Below are 27,921 nucleotides of genomic sequence, written 5' to 3'. Positions count from 1 at the left end.
AACATAATTTTCTAGGTGGCGGCCGAAAGGGAATTTAAACAAGACAGCCTATTATTTTACATTACATTAGGGCAAGGGCCACCGCCTCACTCGCAAACAAGAATAACACTTACATTCTTTCCCCCGAGGTCGCTCTCGCACGTCGTTACAATTTAAAGACTAACAGACTACATTCCGAAACAGACAATGTAGCTACTCAAGCTACTGGACTAGACCAGACGAGACGAGTAAATCAAGCTAACCAGAAGGAATTACAACCTGACCGCAGCTTATATTAAATCGGCGCGGCACAGCGCGCATGCGCCAACCCCAGGAGGGGAGGCGAGGAGAAATTAAAACACACACTAGGAGGGGGAAGGAGGAGGGGGACGGAGCGCCGACGCCCGCGCTGACGCGCGAAGTTTGAAGGTAGCGGACCTGACCGCTACACAGCGATAAATGCAAACAATTATTTTGAAACTGTTTGAATTTATTTAAATTAGCACTGATAATTTGTGTAATTTCATTTTACTGATCATTACAAGTTTAATTATTTTATACTGGGACATAGCCTCAGTTCAGTCCAAAGACAGCACTATCTGCAATAGTGCCAATTGTGCCTCTCCTTAGACTCCAGGAGTGGTTCCAACTTCCAAGCCATGCCATCTGCAGGGATTTATCCTTCATACACAAAATGGACATATAGTTTCTCTTTAATTCATTCTTCTTCCCTGTGGGTATGCCTACACTAGGACCATTGTCCTAAATGATAATTATGCCTAAACATTAAGTATGATGCGAGGGTGTATACAAGTTGCTGGTGACTGAATTTAAATTTGACACCAAAGGAAAGAAAAATAATTCATATGTCGGACATGACAATCACAGTAAATTGTTGTACAGTAGAAATGCTAAAAATTTCTTCACCAAAAATTGCCTCTCTTTGTTTACCAAAATGGGCTTGTGTAAAATTTAATGTAATTAATTATCATATGAAAGTTTTACATTAATATAGTTATTTTTAAACATTTCTAAAAATATCCTTCATAATTTCAATTTGCATTGTATCATATTTTTAACACACAGAGAACATTTAATCTAAAAATTGTCTTTTTTTCTTTTCTATGATGTTTAGACAAAAAACAGTTGTTTTTTTCTGTTGATGCAAAATTCAAGTTGGAGGTCGCATAATAATTGTTCCTAGATTAAAGTAATAAAAAAAATTGTGTATGTGGAATCCACATGCGACAGAAGTGAGACTTCTTGCTTATTAGGTATAGATAGAGATACATTAATAAATAGTATTTTTTAAAGAACAAGATAATAATTGAGAATAGTAAAGATGCAGGCCTGATCTCACATAAGGTGTAGATTCTTTAAATTAAAAAAAATGTGCTAAAGTTTTTCTTATACATTTAAAACAAACTTGCATGTATAACAATTAAATTTGATTTTAAATAATTCTTATACTTGACGTTTGCTGATAATTAGGTAGTTTATGCAGCTTAACTAATTGTCCATATGGACGTGTGGAGTCTGAGGTAGGTATCTGGCATGTGAAAGTGACAGCATGGCATACGAACTGGACCTAGCTCAATGCTACTTTCTTGAGCCACAGTCGCCCACAGCAACACTCTGATTGAGAAATATTCACGCCTCTTAGTTGGATTTAACATACTTGCACGCTCATGGGCTCATAATTATAACAGTGTGTGATTTAGTTAATCAAGTAATTATTAAACTAAAGCATTATACAAGTAAAATATTTAGTTACCTAAAACAATACATACATGAAAGAACAATATTTTCTTGTGAATATGGCCCGAGGCACCGTGCACAACAATAAGCTCAAACCCCGTTGTGTTGCCGTCTGCCCAAACAATCCCATACTAGATGCTAGCAAGTCAGGTGGTGTCAGGTGCAGGCGGGTCTCTACCGCAGCGACCAGCCTATGTCTACAGCATTGTATGGTTAAACCTGAGCAGCACGCCACCACATGGAGCCCGCTCATGGCTGCTCCAATGATCACCGACTTTGTCAATAACCCCGGAGTGGAGACAGCTCGACGCGTCACCTCCATGAAACAACCGCACATATGCAAAAGCGCGAGGGTGCGAATGCACGAGTGGGCAAGTGTGCAAATATGCAAGTGCGCAAGAGAGCTAGAGCACAAGTGTGCAAGTATGCTGCGTCATTTCTACCTTTCCCTACTGTCTCCTTAACTGGTTGCCCCACCGCATAACTAAGTATTTTCCCTCATGCGATCAGAATTTTCATAATGCTAGAATATTGTTGCCCCCTCAGCAAAGAAGTTTCACTTCAAAAAATTGTATAAACTAACTAATCTATGATCATGACCACCTCGATTGATTCCTGGAAATCCATGCTGACTCTGGAGGAGGTGTCGAACTGACACTTAGATCACATATTTTTGTGTAAATTTTTCACTTTATTATTCTTCAACTTTATATCTCATAAAAGTTTCTCGTAATAACTCGGCACAATTTTCATGTCTGCAAATTATAAATATTGAAAAAATTTGTTCAGTATGCCACCCTATTCATAACCACACACAGATACTATTATTTAATTTTCAAAAAAAGTACCAGGGTCATCAAGAAAAAGTTTGTGCTTCAAATTGAAATGTTAATTTTACTAATATATTTCATAAGTGTCTACACTAATGTCTTATTTTTACCTGTGTTCAACTGATAAGCTAATATGTGATTGAATAATTAATACAGACTTGAATGTTTATGCTGATGAAATAAGCCTTTACTGTCTCGTTTCAAACTAAAACTTTTTATTTTTTATTTAGACTTTGAAGGAATGCACGAAGGCAATGGATACAACTACTTGGAATTTATATCATATGATGAGTGTGAGAGCCAAATCTGTGTGCTATTTGAGGAGGCAGCAACAGTTTAATGCATATTCTGATATGATGATGAGCAGATTGACAAGTGCTGCACAGAATCAAGCAGCGACTATGTCTTTGCTGGAGGTGAGTATCATGTGATCTACATTTTTTTATATATAGTGTTTGCAAATTGCGGGGCATATTTTAATGGATGGCAAGAAATGCTAAAGGAAGACAAATTGGTTAAGGAACATACTGTAAAGTATGTACAAATACCTGTTTTTGTTGATTGTTAACCAAAATGATAGTGGTATTTTAAATGTAGTTTCATGTTTTTTGTTTTTAGGAGATGCAAGAGAAGCTTCAATTAATGGCATTTGAAACTTTTGGCTTTCTATCAAAAGCTCAAAAAGTGTTGGAAGTGAGAGAGACCAAAGCAACTGCCCAGAAAAAGAAGCTTGATGAAGCTATAGAGGCAAACATACAGGCTGTTGAGGCTCATAGGGTTCTTATAGCCGAAGCAAAAGAAGATCTCTCAATATTTGTAGAAGACATCAAGAGCACTTTTGGTATTTCTGATATGTGGCTTAGCTGGACATGGTGGTTGGACTTGATAAAAGTATATTAAATTTAAGTTTCAGCCTGAATGAAACTAAAATAAATTGTCTTTGAGTTTTGTATATAGATTAAAAGAAATCATTTACAATAGAATGCCTTATTTTTACCCCCAGATTTTGCAATTATCACATGCAGTCCTTTATAATGTAATTTTTAATTTTTTCCACAATTATTTGCATTTTGCTACTTTTTTCTGAATCATTGAAAAGTATAAATTTTATTGTTTTACCGAATCCAAAATTTACAACTGCTTTGTTTAATTTTCTTCGCACTTAGAGCCCAATGATAATTTTACAGTTTGAAAGCAAATTTTGCATGAACTGAGATTTACTTATATGATTTCAGCTGAGCTAATTCATTTGTATTTGTATGGTATAGTAGAAATACAATTTTGACTACCATAATTAATTTACTTATATTAGGTTTAATTTTTTTTTGTGAAGTTTAAACTGTCACCTGGGTGATACATGTAAGAGCATTTTGATGCTGAGTGTAATCTAAGCCTGCTAATGAATGCTAAATTGTTGTGAAATTTCTTTACTTAAAGGTTTAGAATTTTTTTTATCATGTATGTATTTTACTATCTTATACTAATACTTTTTTCATTTGAATATCTGTTACGTTGAAAATTTAGATTTGTAGGCTTTCATTGCCAAAGTCCTTAACTACATCTTGGCTTCAGAATTATGGCTGCGTCTGTGAAAAATGTAAGTGCTTGATGTTTCAGCATGTGTTATTACAGCCATCTTCAAGGGTGTGTAACCACTAATGGCCTGGAGTTCTGTCAGTGTATTTATAAGGGTCATTCATAGCAAGTTGTGATTGGTCCCTGTGGGGAGTCATAATTGGTAAAGGTTCTGGTCAGCCAGGTTGAATATTTTTAGTGCAGCAGCATTGACTCTGGCTAAATCTTGGGGGTATGGTTGTGGCAAAATAAATAATTCGAGATTTACCTAATCTGTACAAATTTTCTCTGTGGATGTCATAGGTTATTTTTATTTGTATTGTTTCTTTGATTAATGTGTGATGGTAGTTAGAAATATTTGAAATGTTTGGCTTTGTCAATGTCAATTGCAGGTTCTGTTTCTTTGTAGTGATGTGCTATGGCTGATATTTGCTGAAATGTTCTTTTAGGCAGGATAATATCCTTCTGCTAGTTGGTCCTATGTAGTCTTATAGCACGAACATGGCATCTATGAACTCTTGGGAGGTGTTTAGAAAGATCTTTATCTTTTGCAGTGTCTAGAAATGTCTTTAGTTTATTGGCTGATGTTTGAACTGAGTTGGTCTTATGTTTTTGTAGTACCTTGGAAATTATTTCTGTAATCCACTTATACTCCTGCAAAATGTTCTTTTATATCTTGTTTTTATTGGTTATCTTTCTTTGTGTGCTGTTAATAACTTTTCCTGACTGGTAGGACACCAGGCCTTCAGTTTTTCATTGTCCTTGAAGAGGCTGCAAGAAGGCTTGTCGAAACATTAAGCACTTAACTTTTTCAGTTCCAACGTAACTATTAAATACTAGACACTTTATAACATGTTGCAGTTCTTGGTTGACACTGAATTCTTTGGTGAATTCTATACAGTAATAAAAAGAATGTAGATGGAAGATTTTTGATTTGGGGAATGAGCTAAGAGTGATTCCACATTGAAACTCGCAAGTAAGTCATTTTCTTTATTGTTAGTTTGAAGATTTCCGCAAAGTGTCTTGAGTTTCTGATAAGACTGAGGTGTGAGTACGACTTGTTTCAGCAGGTGATTTATGTACCTGGTGAGGGCATACTTGTGACTTGTGGAGTTTTGATAACCTATAGATAGCAGGAGTTCTGCTTGCCTTTGGTGTTACTTTATTGTTTCTTCACTTCATCTTCTAGTGATGATTCATGCGATGATTTGTACATCAGGAAAATATGTCGAAATATCATTAGTAAACCATGGCTTGATTATACCGTAGAGTTTTTTCCCCTAGTCCATTGTATTATGATGGAGTAGGTTTTTGGTCTATCAGTAAGTACAGTCAAAAATGGTTGTTTATTCAGTGCATACCTAATAATATATGATTGTGTCTGTTTCATAGATGCTTCAGGATCTACAAATATCAATAGTACCCACATACAGGAAGTGCAACAGGATATCTTAGCCTTGCTAAGCAAATTTAAAAATAATTCAGAAACATATTGGAAGAAAATCGGTTAGTTTTCTTAGTGTTGTTACCTGATTAAAGATGCATCACACAAGCTTGAATATTGTGTGATGACTATTGATTTATTTTCAGTAATTTTGTGTATAGTGTTTTCATGAGTTTTAAAACATGAAAAAAAAGAATAAAATACAGCATGCTAATTATGAATCTTTAAGAATTGTGTAGTAATGATTCTTGTGTTTGTACCAAAATAAAGTAAGTAGAAACTAAATTTCTTGAATTCAGGATTTTTTAAAATTATGTTCATGAGTTAATTATGAGTTCGCTTATAAAATAATAGACAATAATGTAAACATATTGCAGTAAGATGATGGATTTTCTCAGGGTACTGCCGTTTTCCCCACCAATACATTCCCTTGGTGATCATCTCTCTGTTCACTCCTCATGCACCTCTAATGACTTCATAAAATCCCAATGGGGTCATCCATTGTAGACAAAGTTGTGTACAATGAAGTTAACTGAGGGAAACCTTAAGTAATTGGTTATAAAAATGGAGGTTTCAACTAAAACAGCAGGATGTTAGTAAAAATTTTCCTTTTTCTCTCCCTATGTATGAGAAACATTTACATGCTTAAAAATGGGCCAATAGATTTTTTTTTTCTCTGCTAGGTAATTTTTGAGGCTGAATTTTTTGTGCAAACTTCCACCTGAGAAGTTACAGGCACAGAAAAAAGTTTGTAAGTATGTTATGTTAATAAATATGACATTTACTGTAATAGGTGGATGTTTGTTCCATACTCCATTTCACACTGCACAGGAAGCCTTCACCACTACCAACTTTACATCATCTAGTTTCCCTTACATCTCCCTTCTTCAACAAACAACAAAATACCTTTACATTTACTACGCTTAATACATCATCATCAGTACAACTCTTAGTACTGTACATATCATTCTCAATAAAATTTCACAATTATTCCATTTCCAGTGTCTTCAACATCTGCCATTATCAACAAACAGTAGTACACATACATTTTACATTCACTTAACTATCCCTCAGTACAAATTTAAGCACTATACGTAAGCATCAGTATACCACTTGGAAGGTTTCAGAATCCTTCCATACCTTGATTTTAAGCCAGGTATATGACTTACTGGTTGATCAGTTGCTGACTTAAACACACCCTGTTTTCCTGCAGGAGTACCCTCAGGACTCCTAACATAATCACCTTGCTGTGTCCCCACATTACACTTCTGCTCTTTAAAACTAAGAAACCCATCAGAGAGAGAACCTTCACCTTCACTCATGTCATGTGTACTCACACAACTACCCTGCTTGACTGGCTTTTTTCGTTCAAGATGTTCCAGCCTGCTATCCTCAATGCCCACACAATTCTTGGTTGGCAGATTGTCTAGGCAAAGCACACTTGCTGAACGTTCCAGGACTTACACTAACGGCCCCACTAATCCATCCTTCAGAGTTCTGTACTCTAGCTGCCCCTGTCATCTGTTTTTCTTCCATTTTATGAGCATGTATGTCATAATAAAGCTTTTTGTTCCTTCTGCTTGGCAAGGAGAGCCAGACGAACCTCATTATGGTCTGGAAGTATCGGATCCAGCAAAGATGGCACAACAAACAAATGTTTTAAACCTGCATCCCATCAGCAATTGAGCCGGTGAACACCCATTTAGGACATGTGTATTGCGAAGTTCCAGGAGAACTATATCCATATCTTTCCTTTCCAGAAGAGTTTTCTTCGTTTATTTTTTTAACAGTCTGGATATGTCATTCAGACATACCATTCATCTGGGGATAGTGTGGAGAACAGATTTTATGAACAAAGTTCCATTCGCTAGCATAAGTTTCAAACTCACCAATAGTTAAATTACTGCCACCATCTGACATAACCTCAACTGGAATTCCTAACCTGGCAAAAATTTCTTTCACTCCTTGATTTTTAAGCTTTTTTAGCTCTACCCAGTAGCGGATCCAGAGGGGGGGCTAAGGGGCTCAAGCCCCCCCAAAAGCATCTGGGTCCACTATTGTTTTAGTGTTTGCCTTGATAAAGCCTAGCCTCAGCTGGGTCAAGCCCCTCCCAAACCAAAATCCTGGATCCCCCACTGGCTCTACCCATTTGGAATAGTAATCAACAAGTAAATATGGCTTATCATTCAGGAAAAATACATCAACTCCTACCTTGTGCCATGGTTGATTAGGAATTGGGTGTGGCAGAAGGGGTTGTCTACATTAAACCTTTGATACCTGGTACACACTTCATAGTTTGCTACAAATTTTGCAATATCAGATGTGATGCCTGGGCAGAAAACAACCATGTGCTCTCTGAATACACTTGTGCCTTGTTAAGCAGCAAGTATTGTTAGATTTTTATTTCGTAAATCACCAACTAGAGTTACATTTGATCAAGCTATGTGGCCATCTTTTCCCAACTGTCCACCAGTCTCCAATGCGGCCAATGTTACAGACTTAAATATCCCACACTCCTCCCCCACATAACCATTTGGAAGAAGAATAGGTATATAAACCAATACTAAAAAGAAAGTACAAATACACTAGAGAACAACAAATGTCCTACACTGCAGATAACACACTATACATCAGTAACCTTCTTTGGTACTCTGTCTCTCATCGGGTACCTACGATCCTTAACAGTGCTGTTGCCGAGTGAAGACGCCTCTACAGGAAATCCTTTGAATTGCTCGTCCTCCATTCTGCCTGCATATGACGTACTGCTGTTTTCTAAAACCTGTTGGTCCGTACCGCTGTCACTGTCAAGCACACTCTTCCCCCTTCCTATTTCATGACTCTCACTGACCATTGTAGCTGGACTGAACCGCTTGAAGAAGGCACTACCATTCGCACCAGTAACCATCCCTGGTGTAACACGCTTTACTTTCCCAACAGCAGACTTGCCAACCTTTACGAATTTTTCGTAAAATGTACGAAAATCACGTCCGTTTTACGATTGTACGAGGATGTCTGCATTTTTTACGAATTTTAAGTACGAGATGTTTATTAAAACATGTATTTACCGTCCGCCTTAAATGTTTTATTGTATGGTTTGTGAAAGCTGTGGCCATGCGTTGTTGCTGTGGAAACGAGTGCGGTAATTGAGTTATATTATTGGTCGAAGGCGAGCGAACCACGTAATTTGTTGCTCTATTGTATATATTTCCTTATTGGCCGCCTGAGTTACATTGATGCGCTTACAACCAATCACGAACCAGTTTAAAGAGCATTTTTAGTTTGGCAAGATGGTGTCGTGCATTAGCGTATGTTATTCTTCAGTTAAAGTTGAGCCGATTTTGAATTTGTTTATTACAGGTTAGGAAACAAATTTATTGCATGTTTTTACTAAAAACGTGTTATGTGCACAATTAACGGAAGTGAAATCAAATGAAGAAAATGCCCCCGAAACGTGATACGCATTATTCTCAAGCATTTCGCGATACATACACGCGGGATTTTCCGTGTATTCTTAAATCAAGCAAGGGAACACAGTTCGCATTTTGTTGAGTGTGTAGATGCGACATCAACATTGGGCACGGCGGAAGATATGACATCAATCTCCACGTGAACTGTTCAAAACATCTCGCAAATGTTAAAAGTGTCGCAGTCAGTTCAAAGGTTAGTGATTATTTCGCTAAAAATAACAGCACAGACAATGCTGTAATACGCGCAGAATGTATGTTTACAAACTTTTTGGTTGAACATAATATTCCTTTGAATGTTTCGGATCACGCCGGCCCGTTATTCAGAAAAATGTTTCCAAATTCTGAAGAAGCAAAAAAATTTGGTTGCGCAAGAACAAAGTCGACGGCTATCGTGAAAGAAATGGCAACAGATGCAACTGATAAAATTGTTTGTAATTTACAAACTGTGGCATTTTCAGTCGCGACCGACGGCAGCAATGACTCTGAATCCAAATTATATCCACTAGTAGTAACATTTTTTGATGCAAATTTGAAAATGATAGTGTCAAGGTTGCTTTCATTACCAGTACTCCAGGGAGATTCTACTGGAAGAAATATTGGGGGGTTAGTTATTTCAGAATTGCGACGTTTGAATATTCCGTTGGAAAATCTAATTGCGTTTTCTGCTGATAATGCCCCTGCAATGTTGGGACACAAAAACGGTGTTGCAGCAGTTTTAAAAGAGTGTCTGGCAGAACTTGTTGTTGTAGGTTGTCCATGCCACCTTATCAATCTCGCCGCAGAGAAAGCAGCAGCTACTCTCCCGTGTAAAATTGAAGATGTTCTGGTTGATATCTATTATTTTCTGGAAAAAAGTGTGAAAAGAAAAGAAAAATTGCAGAAGTTCCAAGTATTGCACGGCAAAGAAGCAAGAAAGATATTGAAACACATATGTACAAGATGGTTGTCACTTGGCAAAAGCTTAGTTCGCTTACTTGAGCAATGGGAGCCACTGTTGAGTTTTTTTAATGATGAAGTATCTGTCCAGAAACAGCAGTCATCACTGATAACTTACAAAATTCCAAGTTGTGATTCAGGAAAGAGTACTTCTATATCGACACAAATTGTTCCAGTGAAATCTAAGTGTGCAACTTCTAGTGATTCATCTGAGAGTGGAAAATCTGTATCAGGTACTCAACTGTTTTTAAAAAAACGTGAAGTGAAGCAAGCAAGCTTTGGTAGCTCACAAGCTGCTGCAAAGAAGCAGAAACTGGATGGGACTGTACAAAAAAAAAGTGTACTAACTTCAATAATAGTGTTTCATCAGCAAAATCAACATTAAAAAACAAATGCAGCACTCTTTCACGCGAGGAAAAATTGTTCATGTTTTTGTCTACACCATCAAATAAAGCATTCTGTTTGTTTTTAGTTAATGTTACACCTACTTTCGACAAAGTTAATGTATTGTTGCAGTCAGCATCACCACAAATACATATTTTGAGAAAGTTGCTTTGCGGCCTGTTGCAGGAACTGTATTCAAAATTTGTAAAACCGGTGGCAATCAAGATAAGCCACTACTTGAAGTTGGGTATCATTAACTTGAAAATCAGAGACAAGATTCAGAGTTAGTTATTGGTTGCTCTACTTCCAGAATTGTTGACTCACTGGCTGATACTGAGAAGCTTGAATTTTACACTGCAGTAAGGAAGTATTTCACAACTGCCTTTGATTACATCCATCACAAATTTCCGTTGAAGAATGAAGTTGTTGAAAAAGCAGAAATTGCAAATATTGATGATATTGAAAATGCTGCCTTTGCTAATGTTAGGTATTTCATAGATATGTTTCCTTTTATATTGCCAGTGAAAGGGAATGAGACAGTTGACGCTGCAATGGATGAGCTGCATAAACAGTTTACTGCTCTCCAGCTAGAAGACATCTCTTCTCTTGTGAGTACAGATGAGCGTGTTGATGTGAAATGGGCCACAATAGCTGGTATTGTGGGCTTGGATACACTCCCAAAGTTTGACAGAGTAGCCAAAATAATGCTTTCAATACTGACTATCCCGCACAGCAATGCGGAGTGTGAGCGCGTGTTTAGTCTTGTGACAAAAAATAAGACAAAATTCAGGTCACAGCTTTCAGTCCAGTCCTTGGAAAGCATGCTTGTCATTAAGTGCAGCCAAACAGGAGTCTGTTATGAACAGCAGTTTTCTGAAGAATTCTTAAGAAAGGCCAAAAAAGCAACTGCAGCGTCTTTAAAAAAAGAATAATCTAGGCAATTGTGTGTGTGTGCAGACTTATATATTTTTTTCCATTTTTGTGTGTTTTTTTATTACTTTTGTTTATTTGTGCTTACTTATACTTACTCAGTCATATTTGAAGAAAACATTCCTGACTCAATTGGTGAGTGTATTTATACATATCTGTTATATCCTATATTTAATTCATTGCAAATTAGGAATTTTGTTTACTGTATTTTAAAAAAATATTTTTCTGGCAAGTAGTTCTAATCAAATCCTTTGTGTATATGGAGCATGGAAGTTAACTGATATCAGTGTATATTCTAACAAAGGTACACTCAGTTGATTTGTAGGGTACCACAAGGAACGAAGTTATTTCTTTTATGTGATACTAAGCAAAAATGTTTCCATAATGGTAAATAATGAACATGATTGTTGGTCTGCAATGTTAATGTATGTTAAAACGATTACATAATTTCGATTACTAGAAAAAATGTGATATCATCAAAGTTTATTAATTTTTCAATTGCCGCGAGCAGTTTACGCGTGTTATATTATTTTTTATGTATTTTACTAATTGAGGGTTTCAAAAGTTGGCAAGTCTGCAACAGTATCACGGACCTTGGCAGTGACTGACTCTGAGGGAGTTCTCGCACCTTGAGGCGCTACTGCAGCCCAAGTACTCGTGTCACTGTCTACGCCGTGCTGGTCGAAGGGTGGCACAAATGTCTGAAATGGGGAAAATAATCTGATCTGATCAAGATGACGATGGAAAACACCTCCTCCAATACCATTTACCCTGTAAGTGAGTGGACCCAGTTGGTCAACTATGATGCCTCGGTCCCACTTTTTCTCTCCGCGCCCATAGACTCGAAAAGTCACTGCACTGCCAGGCGCAAAAGTGTCCGACCTGCACCGAGGTGAAGAAGCAGGAGGTGGTTGGTGGGTAGCAACCGTGGCTGCTACGGAAGGCGTAACCAGGGAGAGTCTATTTCGCAATACCCTGCCAAACATCAAACTGCTGGGACACTCTCCAGTAACAGCATGAGGTGTCGTCCGGTAGCTCAGAAAGGAACCTAGGGAGTGCCACCTCCATTGGCACCCCAGAGTGGAGAATGGCTTTGATCTTCTGCTTGAACGTCTTGACCATGTTCTCAGCTTGCCCGTTGGTTGCTGGGTGGTATGGTGGGGAAAATGTGTGTCTTATGGCATTCTGACGGCAGAAATGTTGAAACTCTTCCGATGCAAACTGGGGGCCATTATCCGATACAAGCCGCTCCGGGAGGCCATGCGTTGCAAACCACCCACGCAATTTGTTGATAACGGCTGTGCTGCTAGTACTTGTGAGTTCACACACTTCAGGCCACTTAGAGTAGCTGTCCACTAACACCAAGAAGTTCTTTCCCAGGAAGGGACCAGCAATGTCCACATGTACTCTATGCCACGGTTTGCCAGGCCATACCCATGGCAGAAGGATAGACTTCTCCCGCAAACACGACTCACACGATGTTGTGACCTTTTCCAATGTATCATTTAACTTCGGCCACCAAACGTAAGACCGTGCTAGAGCTTTCATTTTACACACACCAAAATGGCTGGAATGCAATTCCTGCAAAATTTTACTCTGTAGAGACAACGGCACGACCACTCTGTGGCCCCACATCAGCACTCCCTGCTCAAGCGTCAATTCCAGCCTTCTTGTGTAAAATGGTTTCAAAGCCTCTTCAACCTCTGACGGCCAGCCATCACGAACGCACAACAATACTTTGCTCAAAACCTGGTCACGCTCTGTAGCAATCCTAATGGCTTGTGCCGTCACTGGTAAAAACTCAGCCTTTGCAACGTGCAGATATGAAAACTCTTCTGAAACCTCTACCCGGTGCAATGGCAGCCTGGAAAGGGCATCTGCATTGGAGTTTGCTGAACCTCTCACATACTGTACCTCATAGTCAAATCCTTGCAACAAAACAGCCCAGCGCTGTAGGCGATTTGCAGCCAATTGAGGAATGCCGCAATGGTGGCCAAATATGTGCGTTAGGGGCTGGTGATCGGTAACCAGGCAGAACTTCCGCCCATACACATACTGGAAGAATTTCTTGACGCCAAAAACAATTGCCAAGGCTTCCCTATCTAACTGCGAATAGTTCTTCTCGGCTTCTGACAATGTATGAGAAGCGAATGCAATTGGCTTCTCCGAGCCATCCAGATACACATGACTGATCACCGCCCCGAGGCCATATGGGGAAGCATCACAGGCCATCTTGATAGGCAACTCAGGGTCATAGTGGGCCAGTACAGTAGATGAAACAATTAAATCCTTGAGCTGCTTTAAGGCAACGTCGCACTGCGAGGTCCAACTCCAACGACATCCTTTCTTCAAAAGCCCATGCAAGTATGCGAGGATTGTAGAGAGGTTAGGTAAGAACCGAGCATAATAGTTTACCAACCCCAGCCATGCACGCAGCTGCTTAAGGTCTTGCGGAACTGGTGCACCCACAACTGCACTGACCTTATCGCCGCAAGTATGTAGCCCCTCTTTGTCAATAGTGTGACCCAAAAATGTTACTGAAGGCTGAAAGATTTTACACTTCTTCGTATTCACCTTGAGACCATATTTGTCTAGACGCTGGAATACTGTACCCAGATTTTTCCAGTCCTGCTCCCTTGTCGGACCAGTAACCAGAACGTCATCTTGAAAGAAAACCACTCCGTCTAGGCCCTGAAGGACCTGCTCCATTGTACGCTGAAAAATGGCCGGACAGGACACAATTCCGAATGGTAGTCTGCTGTATCTGAAAAGACCCCTGTGTGTATTGATTGTGCACAATTCTTGAGATGCCTCATTTAACTTTAACTGCTGGAATGCCGGAGACAATTCTACTGTAGAAAATTCCTCACCACCCTTCAACTTTGCAAACAGCTCTTCCACCCTGGGTAGTGGGTAATACTCTGCTACTAATCCAGGATTTACAGTTATTTTAAAATCAGCACATATGCGTACACTGCCATCACTTTTTGCCACTGGCACAATCGGTGTAGCCCATTTACTGAATGTTACGGGGTGCAGAATGTGCAGCCCTAACAGTCTGTCTAGCTCCGTGTCCACCTTGCTTTTTAGTGCGAACGCAAGGGTCCTGGCAGGCAAAAACACAGGAGGGACATTTTCCTTTAGTCGTAAGGAGACCTGCCCACCAGTAAATGTTCCCAGGCCCTCATCAAAAATCAGTGGATATCGCCTTACCAAGCTGTTAAACAACTCCCACTTTTGCTTCTCTGATGTCTTGATATGATACAAGTGCGGTCGTGGTAAATGTAAAGCATCATACCAGTCTCTCCCTAGCTAGGGTGAACCACCATTTGGTACTATAAAAAGATCTAATTCTGCAGTCTCAGGCTGTCCCTTTACTTTCACGGGCACCCTCAACGTACCACACGGACTCATCACCTCATTTGTATAAGACTTCAATCTGACATTGGTAGGCCTCAAGGAATGGGTTGCAAACAATTGTTTGTAGGTATGTTCTGATATGGCGGATATAGCAGCACCGCTGTCCACTTCCATGTCTAATTGTACTTCCCCAACCAAAACAGGTATTACCCATGGCTTTGGTTTTGTTCCAGTTGATATACAAAACACTGATGTGAACTCACTTTCCCACCAATCTACGAGGCCAACTTGGTTCTCTGCACCATCATGTACCACAAAGTTGTGTGCTCTCGACTCACCCTTCTTTGACATCGCTTGATTTGGACACATGCGCTGCAAATGACCCAGCTGTTTACAATAGTTGCACCTATAACTCTTAAATTTACAGTCTTTCACCACATGGTTAGCCCTACCACAGCAAAAGCATTTCACTGTTCCTAACCCTTTTTCATCTACCATCCTGGGCCTAAACTTGACTACATTTACGGCCTCGGTCACTGGAGGCGTTTGACAAGGTACCTCACTAACCTTCAAATCTGCCACACCTAAAGATGCATTATCCATAGCCGCTTCATACGCAGCTGCAAGTGCTACGGCATTCTCAAACGTGATGTCTTCTGGTTCCAAGTATAACCTATGTGTTATATGTTTATCTCTTACCCCGACCACAAATTGGTCACGCAAAGCCGAGTCTAAAAAGTCCCAAAATTACAATACCTGGTTAATTTCCATAACCCAACCACAAAGTCAGAAATTGTTTCACTATCTTGTTGCACACGCTTGTGGAAATTGTGCCGTTCAGCTATGACCGATGGCTTGGGAGAATAATGATCACTCAACAACTTCAAAAGTTCCCTGTAACTCACGTCCTGAGGTTTCTTTGGTTCGCACAAATTCCGTAAGACTTTGTATGTTTCTTTGCCTAATGACGATATCAAAATTGCGCACCGCTTCGCTTGGTCCTCTTCTTTATCACTGACGGCATTGGCAATAAAACACTGTTCCAGCCGCTCAGCGTACGATTCCCACGAATCCTCGCTGCAAACAAAATTTTCCACTTTGAAACCTCCCATTTTAACAACGCTGAATAAACGGATTATTCTTTCCGGCACAACATCCTATCCTCGTCGCCACTTGTTACATTTTTATTTCGTAAATCACCAACTAGAGTTACATTTGATCAAGCTATGTGGCCATCTTTTCCCAACTGTCCACCAGTCTCCAATGTGGCCAATGTTACAGACTTAAATATCCCACAAGTATACTACCCAGTATTTCTTGTCTCATACATGTGAGAACTACTATCTCATTGCCCTTGAGAACCAGCCCATATGCCTCGAGACAAAGTACCAGGTATATACATCTGTGAGCCTGGTTTATACACTACATTTAATGTACTGTATTTACCTGCAGAAGTCACCCTTGCGTACGGGTCGCAGCTTAATTTGGTATGAATTGATTTGGTATATTCAGTAATGGTCATTAGGATATTTTCTAAGTGTAGTTGGTAATGTTTGTTGTATTTTGCTGGATTATGTGGCAATTTTTTTAAAGTTGTTTAGTACGATGCACCTTGTTGAGTTAGTGTTTGAATCTGGGTGCTCGTGATTGCCATATTTAGTCATAAAAATGAAACTTCTTTTGCCATAAGGGTCGCCCTCAAATATGAGTCATATATCTGTCTACAGTAGAGTATAAGTGAATTTTTGTTCAGTATCTCAGCTCATTGGTGTGAAAGAAATACGGCACTGGTGTTAACCCTCAAACCTCTTTTTGCCTGCTTTATATGATACTTTTTACTGTGTAGAAGATAGTGAAACCAGCCCACTTTTCACCGCCTCTCCCCTACTGATTTACAATAACAATAGACTGTAGTGTATCCCTTCCCGGATATTGTATTTTTTTAAACCAGTCCTCTTTTAGAAAAGAAAAAAAGGCAGCAAGCTACCCTTTCTTGTCAGTTTCTTTTATAAAAACTGGCACGCACTACAGTCAGTGAGAAATTCGTGCCAGAGCTGTAGAACTTAAAGCTGGGCTTTGAAGTGCAGCTTTCAAAAAATTATGTTGGGTTACAGTTGCGTCTTAAAAACCTGTCGAAATAGGCACGTGGAGATTGTGCCAGTTCACGAACATTCACAAGTGTGGAGGATGGAGGGAGGGAAAACCGTCGACACCGCTTCATGGCCTCACGTATTTACAGAACATACACACACGCACAAACTCGCTAGTTTATTTTTAGATTTCTCTTCCTCCAGCCGAATGCCAGCTCAGCAAGTCACTTCACTCGCCGGCGCCAGCTGCGGCTGGGCGACTGGTGTGGCAGCCGGCCGAGCAGACCAATAGAATGGTGCCATTCATAGTGCTTTCCACGCACTGCTCAGTTACTTTAAATAAACAATTTTTACTTACTTGTAACATACTCATTAAAAACAAACACATGAGTTATTTATGCACATGCTCAAAACATACCACAATTATAATTTTTTTTACCCAAAGTTATAAATTGGCATGAGTCGCAATACATTTTTTAAAATTAAAAATCGGCAAATATGCAACCCATATGCGGGTAAATACGGTATAACGTTGCAATCTAAGTTTCATCCTCTGCAACCTGGCTGGGCAATCAATTAAATGCTTCTTGAAGATAGTAACCAGGGGCTTATAATCTGTTTCTACCATTAATTGCTTGTTGTAAATATACTGATAGAAGTGCTCCGCCCCAAAAACAATAGCCAACATCACTTTTTCAATTTGTGCATATTGTTGTTCAGTATGTGCGAGTGACTTTGATGCATAAGCTACTGGGTGACCCTTCTGAAGCAACACTGCACCTAACCCAACTTGGGAAGCATCCACCGACAAAGTGACAGGTTTATGGACATCATAATACTTTAGAATTGGACTGCTAAATAACAAGTCCTTAAGCTTTTGGAATGCAGCGACTTGTTCATGCTCCCAGTGCCAGTCTACATCTTTCTTCAATAATACCCGGAGAGGAGCAGTAACCTGCGAGAGATTTGGAACAAACTTTGATAAATATTTTACAACACCCAAAAACCTTTCTACCTCCTTTTTGTTAGAAGGATTATCCATGGTTTGAATAGCAATTATATTGTCATCATCAGGTTTGATTCCAGATTAATTGAAAATATGTCCCATATAGTGAGCTTGCTTAGCACCTATTTTGTATTTTATTAAATCTAACATAATTTTCCTGAGCTCTCTTCATTACTGCCACCAGTCTCTGATCATGCTCCTGCTTAGTACTGCCCCAACAGGTCCACAGGTCCACTGCCCTTGTCCTCGAAACACTTGCTTTGCACGAAAATCTTCACCATTTCCTCGGAAAATGGTGGGGTCACGGCAGTCGTAATTGCTTGCTCCCTCTCTCCCGCATCCTCACTGTCTTCTCAGTCTCCAGACTCCATTTGTTGCCACGTAAAAAGCCTGGTTGATGTCACACCCATGGAGACGGCTAAAGAATAATGTGGGAGCATGACAGCAGCATGTGAACAGATGTGAAACATATGGAAATGTTTTAGATGGTCCAGCAAAACATGGCATGTGTTGAAGCCAGTTCACATACATTTGAACAATTCTTATGAAGGTGGGTCAGTGAGGGTACAGGTTTTCCTTTTTTTTTTCTCCTAGAATGCCATTCTATCTATTTTATCCTCAAGGTCTGCCCCCTCCTTCTACCCACCATTGTGGTGAGTTATAATATTCAACTGAAAGACTTAAAACTTGACAATGCATTCACAGTCATGCAAAAATCTGTCCACCAATCAAATTCGCCAGCCCATGTGTGAAATTCAAATTTGTGCACACTACTTTTCACACCTCTAACTTTGCAAGCCCATGTTTCTAAATAAATATTATCTGTCATTGTGTGCCCTATACCCAATTTAAATTTGTCCAAACAGTTGCTAAACATCTTGTGTAATACTTATATACTACTGTAGTACTATGAAATTAATTTACTTTGATGTTTAAACTGTTTATTTTTTTCCAGATGCCAGTTTTTCTGCATCTCACATTGTATTGCAGAAGATAAGATTGCAGAAGGAAGAATTAGTTTACAAGATTAATGCCATAAGTAATGTTGTAAACTCTACAATTACAGCTATGAGAAATGTTGTCAACAATACCATTTTTGTTCTCAGTGGGTTGTTTTGTCTTGTGTGTGAAAAAGGTAAGTGTCTGATTGTAGTAAAAATATAAATGGTGATGAATATTTTCACTTTTTTGATTATGTTGTTTGTAGTGTTTGAACTATGCTGCTGACCAGTAGTCATGAAACTTATTAGCAGTCTTATTACCTTACGTTTGATTATATTTGTTACAAAGACACATCAGAATACATTTATCTGCTTTGTTTGTACATTTTTTAAAATCAAGCAAACATTTGCTATAGCAGTTGAGAAATTACAGCAAAAAAAACCTAATGGAATTATTTTTTGGCCACTTACACCATTTTTTGACCCTTCCTTTGGGTAAACAGTTCACTTAAAAAAAAAATGTGTGTACTTATGTATGCGTGTTGGAAGTTATATGCACTTGAAATAATAAAAAATTAACATTAATTTTGCACGTAAACAATTAATAGAAATAAAAAAATAAAAGGACTGGAATGATATAAATATGCTTGGTAAAGTATGAATTCAATCAAATTAAAAAATTAAATAAATAGTATTAAAAATTAATATAAACACTATAAAATTAATTATATAATTAGTAAAATACTGTAGATAAATTTTAATTATTTATTAAATAATAATGCAATAATTTGTAATGCAAATAAATTATACGTAAGTGAACATAACGTCACAAACACTCCTATGAAAATGGCCAGGTGACTACAAAACCTTCTACAGACACTCCCTGTCAGTCAGCGACAATGGAAGCTTACAATCAACCGCATATCGTTATACATATGGGAACAAAACCTAACTTTTTTATACACACACACACACACACACACACACAAGCACCCACGGATGCATGCACACACCCACACGTGCACACGCACACGAAACAATGTATAAACACAATTTCTATCACTAATATTCACAATAAATAAATGTTTTAATTATATGGACCAGAATTCAATATCAATCACTAAAGTATAAGATTTAAAAGCACATATATAATTTTTATTTGTATGTAGCCTTTTTTTATCCTGTGAGAATTTAATTGCATAATGTGTGCACATCATAAAAATTCACTTATAATTTTTCCATAATGCATCTAAAGAAGTAGAACTCAAAAACAATTTTCTTCTTTTTGAAGGCTGGCACCATGTATATTTAAATAAGCTTTTTAAAGATCAAGCAGCAAATAAATATTTTATAATTGTATGATTTCTCACAGAATGACATTAGGGCATAGAATTTTAAGCACCCAAAATCTAATGGTGGAAAGGCACTATTAAAAAAAATGTTGGCTGAAGCTGCATATGATAATGAGGATCTATGATGCTAACAACTTTGCAGAATATTTCTGTAGTGTTTATGTGTCTCCACCTAATAATCAGAATCTCTTACCTCAAGTTACTACTGATTACTCTATTCCTATGACTAATGTATCTGAGAGTCTTGTACTTTGGGGTATCAATTCATTTAAGTCTACAATAACATTTCAAAATTTATTGTAAAATGTAGTTACAACTTGCTTGTTCCCATTTTTAAATTAATTTTCAATTACAGTATTAATAGTGGTGTCTACTCAACCTATGGAAAACTGTTAAGATTATACCTATACACAAGAAAGGTTGTAAACTAAATGTTACAAATTATAGGCCCATATCCCTACCAAATGCTTTTGCTTAAGTCTTTTGATAAAATCATATTCAAAGATATCAATTTCTATGTAAAAAAATAGACTATCAAACAGTCAACTTGGCTTTAGAAGTGGTAAAACTACTGCAACCAATTTAATAACTTTTCTCAGTCCAGTTTATTGTGAAGTTACTGCATGTGGTCAGGTGAATGCATGCTATTTTGATTTAGCAAAAGCCTTTGTCACAATAAATCACAACATCCTATTTCAAACTTCCTAACATAAGATGAACTGATAAATACCTGAATTGGTTTTCTAGTTGTATCATTTTTTTTTTTTTGAAAGGGCATCAGTCATAGGAAGCTTTTAGGGAAACAACAAAAAATAGTATGCCTGAAAATATAGATTTACTAAATCATGTTTTACATTTTCCCCTCCTTCTTCATCATGTATGGCATGATTTGGAAACAGTTTGTCCTTAATATAATGTAAAAATAGATTTCTACAGAATTTGGAAAATCATAAAATGATGCCCTTTTATCACAAAAGACAAATTCCTACCAGGAATCAGATCAAATAACATCATTTACTATGAAATATTATTAACATTGTCTCAAAATAACAATGTAATGTGCCATTAAATATTAAACAGTATAGCCATGGTGTATGACAATTTTTCTTTAATAAAGTGCACATTAAGCATCACATAATATAACACTACTCATCATTGTCTTTATCAGACACTGGCCCATCCAAAAGGTCTTTGTACTGTTGAGACTTCTCCTCTGGTACATATTGTTTCAGACGTCTAATATCACTCACTTTGTTTTAGTGGAGAGGAATTTTCCCTGCTGGAAAGGCCAATCTGTTGGGGGGTTGAACCACTTGATGATTGTGGAGCGCCATCTGGAATGTATGAAAACAGAGCCCATTTATGGTGTGACCTGTGACATACCCCTTCCTATCCTTCTCATAAATGAAGTGAAACATTGTCGAGATGGGAAAAACCACCCTGTCTCTCCTTGTTTTATGCTCAATGTCAACGGAAACAGGTAGTTTCTTGTAATAGTTCTTCCACCACTCTGTGTAGTGATATATTTCCGATGCCTTTACTTTCTTCACAACAAATTTTCCAGGTTTACCACTCAGTATAATGTGTTCAATAACATTGTGTACCATATAAATCCTATCATGTCTTTTTAGTCTTCTCCTAATGATTCCAAAATCCCTGTCGCATGGCAGGAAAATGTGCCCTCTAACAGGATAAAAGTGCTGAATTTTATTGAATTGCTCTGAATCTGTTAGATATAAAAGGTACCTACATAGCATATGATTTTTGTTTTGGGCTGGGCATTTGTCTGAAAACAGCCTTATTTCCATCTCGTTACCTTTCCTCGCCTGTAGATAATCATTGAGGAAAGTACAAACCTCATTTGGGCTTTTACGTCCATTAGCTTCATGATACACAATTACAGTACTACTGTTTTTCTTTATGTCGGTTATATAGAAAACATTAACAGTCAATTGTCGACAATAAAAGTGCTCTTTTACTGGTACTTTGGGAAGAGAAACATTCTGCATGTAGTCAAATGCGAGTGATAAAACATTACTTTCATTTTTACCTTCCCTTGAGTATTCATTCTGCAGAGCACTGTAAAATTTCTTGCTTCTCCTTTTATGAATCAACAACTCTGCAACCGCAGTGCGTTTTGCTACTTCATTCAAGTGTGGAGATTTTATTTTTAACTGGAGTTCTTTACAGGTACAGCATGTGTCGACCTGTGGCCTGCCAAATCTGTAGTTGCAATGGTTTCTAAAATAATCCCAGTATTTCTAATAAGAACATTTGACATCAGGGTGTTTCTCTCTAAACAACCTCTACATTTTGGTTATATTCAGATCAGCACTTAAGTAATACCTGGTTTGTCCTGAATAATGAGATTCTTTAATAGGGAAAGATTCAATGTGCTCTCGAATTAGAAGTTGAAAGTCCTGTGGTGTGGAATTACTTACACCTTTACCCCTCCAGTCTTCTGGAGTTTTTCCAGAAAGTTTTAATTCGCGCACCCTCTGCAACTGTTTCGCACTTATGGCCAGAACTGATAAAAGTGCATCAAGACATACCTCTTTTCGATGTGCTCCAATTATGACATGATATTTGAATGAATATGAGTTAACTTGGCTGACTCTGATCTTGGGCGTCTCTGTTTCACTTGATGTATATCAATGAGCCTCTGCAGGAACAAATCTTGTTGATCCTTTGTGGGCAGATTGTAAAACTTCGTAAATATGTCAATACAGTTGTCATTACCAATCACTTCCAAGCACTTCTTCTTGCATCTGCAGCACACAAAAGTCAACAGAGTTTGTTACAAACAGAACAACACTAACATTTCATAGGTTGTTTACAGCTGTAAAAAGTGAGGTTATGTTTTCTTATTTTACATCATCAATAATACTTCCATAATGACTCAGTGGTCTATGTTAGCATTACTGTAACAAATTAATATTTAAAAATGGTTTTAACCAAATGCAGGTTGTTCAATTTACTTGCAAGTAAATCCAGTCTTTTTTTCTGGTTTCAGCACTTCGCTGTAACTGACATACTCTTGTCCTTTCAGTCTGGAACTTTTGACCATGTTTCTTTTATACTTGGCTGGATCTTTTTTCCGTTTACCACCACTTCCTTCCTCGCCACTTTCCATCATATTTGTAATATAAAACACTTTATTATAGCACAAACTGTAACACTTGAAGTCATCCCACAACCAAAACATTCAACTGAATGAAAACAAATGAAGGTGCAGTTCAATGTTGTTTTTTAAGCTGTCATGTAGATATTCAATGGGAAACAATACACAATGCTTATGTACTTACCTTATTTTTGTTATGAAAGGGCATGAGTCATTGACTCATGCCCTTTCAAAACTCATCCTGTATTTTGAATGCATGTAACTACCCACATGATGCTCTGACCGATGCCCTTCCTACACCAATCATTAGGTCTACGTTTTGTGATCGGGACGAAACATATAACTGAAAATCGTCAATATACTGACTGATGCCCTTTCAAAACAAAGCGATACAGTTATCTAAAAGGTAAGACAGCGCAGGGCCGACTCAAAATGCAATGTCCCTATAAATGAGACGTGTCCAAAGTGCGGTGCCTTGGAGAGGGCCCTGCGCATCTACAGCCATGCAACAATATGGGTTCGGTTTATCACACTCTGCAGCTTATGTAGTGTGGGGATGTAAACTGGCCAAGCTACTGGAAGGCAGAGATCTTACCGAGCTAAGTGGCCTGTAGGGAAATAAAATTGAAAATGCCCCAAGAAAGATTACATCAAGAAAAATTGTAATATTTATGTAAGGAATGTTTCATTAAAGAACTTAAATAGTAAAAAAAATTTAAATTGTGCTGTAAAGGTTCTTTATAACTGGCACAAATGGTTTAATAGTTATATTGGAATATTATAAGCCAGTGATAATCATAGTTCCCTACCTGCAGGGGTGTAAAACCTTTGCATTCAGCTGTGTTAGTGTTAAATTATACTTCTTTGGTGCATAGTTTTGTGCGTGATTTTCCATTCACCTTGAAGGCTTCCATCAGTGTTTTCATGGTTGCTTTGTAATTTTGCTGAGCACTAGCATCAAGTTAATCACAGTGTCAGTATAATATAGGGAATCATAATTATTTTTGAGTTTCCATTAAATTATGTTTTGTGTGTTTTAGGTGACCCAACTGCCAGAATCTGGTGTTATGTTCAAAATATCCTATTAATAGTGGGTACTTTACTGCTCTGGTTTTTCTTGCGGCTGGAATTTCGGACGTTTCTGTTGATCATTCATTGCAATTTCATCCTGTATCACTGGCGTCTGAATTACCCATTCAAGAATTCAAGCCTTACCGTGGAGATATTTTGGTTCATAATAGGTAAACATATCTATAAAATCTCATAATTTTTAATGTTTATGCAGTTTGTATTATTGTGATAATTTCATCATTTCAATTGTAATAGCACTGCAAAAATTCTATTTTATACCATAGATGACTTAGATCTTAACATAACCTAGCTTAATTTTATATTTCATAAGCCCTGTTTAAGTCAGTATGTTTTTGTTAGTGATTGTGGGTAAGATGATCATTTGATTCAAAGATGGCTTCTTAGTTTGAATTGAAGAGCATACAATTTCATGCTAATTTTTATTTATTTTTTTAAATAATTTCTATTTTATCTTTTAATCTTGTAAAATTATATTGGTTTTTAAAAAAAATATTGTTGTTTATTTAAGTTTCAAATTAATAGTTTTTGAATTCAAATTATAATGCATGGAAAGTAAGTTATTTTAAGTATTATAATGTCTATAGAATTTTTAAGAAACTTTTAGATTTTTGGTGTTTTATTAACAGAAATGTCACAGTCAAGGTAAGGCTAAGTGTTGCAGATCAACGCCAGCCATATTTAGAGCATCAAGACTTAAAAAATCGTTGGTTTGGGCCCCCAGATCTGTGTACGTGGAACACCATTATCATTCTACATTAAAACTGATGTCAGTATATTTTTAAGCCCCATGGTCCCCAAATATTTCTAAAATTGCACTGTCGTTTGTATTTTATATTTCAAAATTTTATTTTTTTATCAGTTGAAGCATTTGACTTACCATAGAGTCATTACTACTGAAAAATAATCTATTAATTATTCTTTAGTAATTAATTGTTGCCTTTATTTTTGTTACATGTGATTTAAAATTATTTTAAAAATTATAATTTATTTCTGGGTGGAATTGATTTAATTTTCTCATGTAGAATGTGTTTAAATGTATGTATTTTATATATTCATTAATATTTTCTTTATGTTTCAGGTTTGTGGTTTTGTTTAAAACTGTTTAAGTTTATATTGAAACAAAGAAATGTATTCTCGATTGAGAGTTCTGTTGTGGCTCAAAGGATCGTGGGAAGAGTTAGTAGTGTTGAACACTTGATCAAAAACTTTGTAGGTAAGTTATGTAACATATAGAAATGGATGCTTATCTGCTGCTAGAAATTGCTGTACATTTATGATTGTAAAGTGCTAGATGTAACCAGCCATTTCTGTATTACATGGGCATGCATATTTGTAGACTGTATGCATACACACATGTTATCAATGATATTAAATGCATCAAAGTAATAAAATAAAACTGTACATCTTCAATTAAGCTTGAAAAAGGTTGGTGGGGCAACCTTCCCTTCTCCCTGGCTTCCCACTGGCTGTTGACCAGTACTCAATGTTTTGAACAGGGTTGGTCCAGGATCACGTATTTTCAGTTTTCTCCAAAAGTCACTTTTTTCGTGGTTTTAGTTACTGTTGTAATTTTTTTTAACCTTTTTTGAGAAAAAAAATACGTAGTTAAAACTAAAATAACATATATAAACAACTTTACCGTGTAGATTAAAAAAGTCCTTACTACTCAACACTCAGTGTGTTGAATTATTTGCACCATCATGCGAGACAAGGCTATGCAAGTAAAGCTCTCAATGAGTGAAAACTTCTTTTGCTACATGTTTTTCACCCAGCATCCTAAAACATTCCAGAATGTGATTGTACTGGATATCAGATCTGTATTTACATTAATGCTTAAACATTGTGTAAGTAACATTATAGAATACATACATTAGGTTTGCAGCACCCAAAATAAATAATTGTACCGTACACTACAAACACGCACAACTCAGTGGCAATATTATTTTCTTTTGCTCTGTCATAACCATCAACCAGAGACGGCACAATGTGAAGCTGTGTATGATTGAATTAATTGTCTAACAGGACATTGAAGATGATGTATAGGAAACCCTAAGCTGAGATCTGAAGTTGCACCTTTCAGAACTCTATAAGTTAAAATAAGGCAAGTAGGGGTATTAACTAAGCCTGTGCGAATATTTGAATATGAATACAAATAGTTTATTATTCGGATTCATATAGCTCAGTTAGGACTTCGTGGAAGTCTCCATTTCTGACTCGCAAATAAATGCAACAAAAAATGGATAACAATAAAGATATATAAATTTTTTATTCAATTCAACTTCTAATACTAACACTTTGAAATAATGAATATTCTGTTGATAACAAATACTACACATACCTTGTGAGTTTGTCATTTACCAACATTCTCTGATAAGGTTAAGTCATTTGTGTGATATAAGTACCCAGTTATATGTTTAATGGAATGCATAATTAAAAAACATAAACAGAATACTAAGTTTTAAACACGCATCAAATAGTAAAAGTTATTTTTCTACTGTTGTATAGAACAGTGGTGGATAAAATTGTGTGGACGATTAAAAATATGGACTATTTGTGGCATTTCAAACATGAAAACAAAAAATTATTTGTACTCATTTTATTACACGTAGTCCTACTTGTTGCGGGAAAAATAAATTAACATCAAAAACCATGGACTACAACACAAAACACGGACACTCCTTTGCGATGGCCATTGAAAGAAGTGAAGGCGATAGTTGCAACAGCATATAAATTGATAGTTACAATTGATCTACCACCATGTGCCACATTGACAGCTTACTTTCTGTATGTATCTATGATGAAACAAATGTTGCGACTCAAAAGGTAAATCAACAAACGTAAATAATAGTTCTGGATTTCAGAGAAAATTAGCAGAAAATGTGTTTGTAATATTGCTGAGTCCATATACAGTTTAGGTGGCTACTGTAACAACGAAAATGTGTGAATAATGTAAATATGAGCTCATTGAATCTATTTCACAAATACAGAATTTAAAAAAATTCACATTTTTTGTGAAATTGATTGAATTTTGCTGTATTTCTGGTAAATTTATGTAAGTTGCATAAAACTCCCTTTTTTTTTTAATTTAAATATTTTAACAAATATTTTATTTTTAATTATAGTATATGACTTCATCTAACCAATCTTTCACTTCAATATTAATTGTCTAATTTTACAGAAGGTACTACACTCAACATTTTCCATTTTTTCCCCTATGAATGTTTTACATGTCTTGAAAAAAGTTTTTTAGTGTCATTCCAATTCTCATTCTTACTATTCGAATTCAATATTTGTTTTCGAGAATAATTTGGTATTTGTATTCGTATTCAATTCAAACAAAAAAAATTATATTTGCACAGGCCGGGCATTAACTTATTTATTCAACAAGATAATACTATACTAAATCCATCTCATTGCCACACAACATAACCCCCATCAGTATTCGCCTTCTTGGAGGCACACATAGGACCTGAACAAATATTAAACTGATTATTTACAGGTACATGAAACATAATACAATCATTTTTTATCACAAAAGTTTTTCATCTAAATTAAATTTTCTTGGTGCTTCAAAAGATAAAACTTTATAATATTACCACATTAGTGATATTAAAGGTTACTTGCTAGGAACTGAAAAGCTCTTTAATTTATCTTGT

The 27,921-nt window shown here is 36.9% G+C and overlaps 1 protein-coding gene across 2 annotated transcripts in view; it reads left to right on the top strand.

Moving 5' to 3' along the window:
- The window catches only part of LOC134529230 (protein brambleberry-like), a 125,658-nt gene that overhangs the window by 32,618 nt on the left and 65,119 nt on the right, over window positions 1-27,921 (top strand). For both annotated transcript variants that reach the window (XM_063363109.1, XM_063363110.1), the window contains 6 exons: window positions 2,798-2,983; window positions 3,186-3,408; window positions 5,535-5,648; window positions 18,715-18,894; window positions 24,214-24,414; window positions 25,344-25,478. In XM_063363109.1, the coding sequence (XP_063219179.1) occupies window positions 2,798-2,983; window positions 3,186-3,408; window positions 5,535-5,648; window positions 18,715-18,894; window positions 24,214-24,414; window positions 25,344-25,478 (1,039 nt within the window). The remainder of the gene's footprint in view (window positions 1-2,797; window positions 2,984-3,185; window positions 3,409-5,534; window positions 5,649-18,714; window positions 18,895-24,213; window positions 24,415-25,343; window positions 25,479-27,921) is intronic.

This window comes from Bacillus rossius, chromosome 2, assembly GCF_032445375.1.
Source record: "Bacillus rossius redtenbacheri isolate Brsri chromosome 2, Brsri_v3, whole genome shotgun sequence".
In the NCBI taxonomy this organism is placed as follows: Eukaryota; Metazoa; Arthropoda; class Insecta; order Phasmatodea; family Bacillidae; genus Bacillus; species Bacillus rossius.
This window is presented reverse-complemented; position numbering and strand designations above follow the sequence as displayed.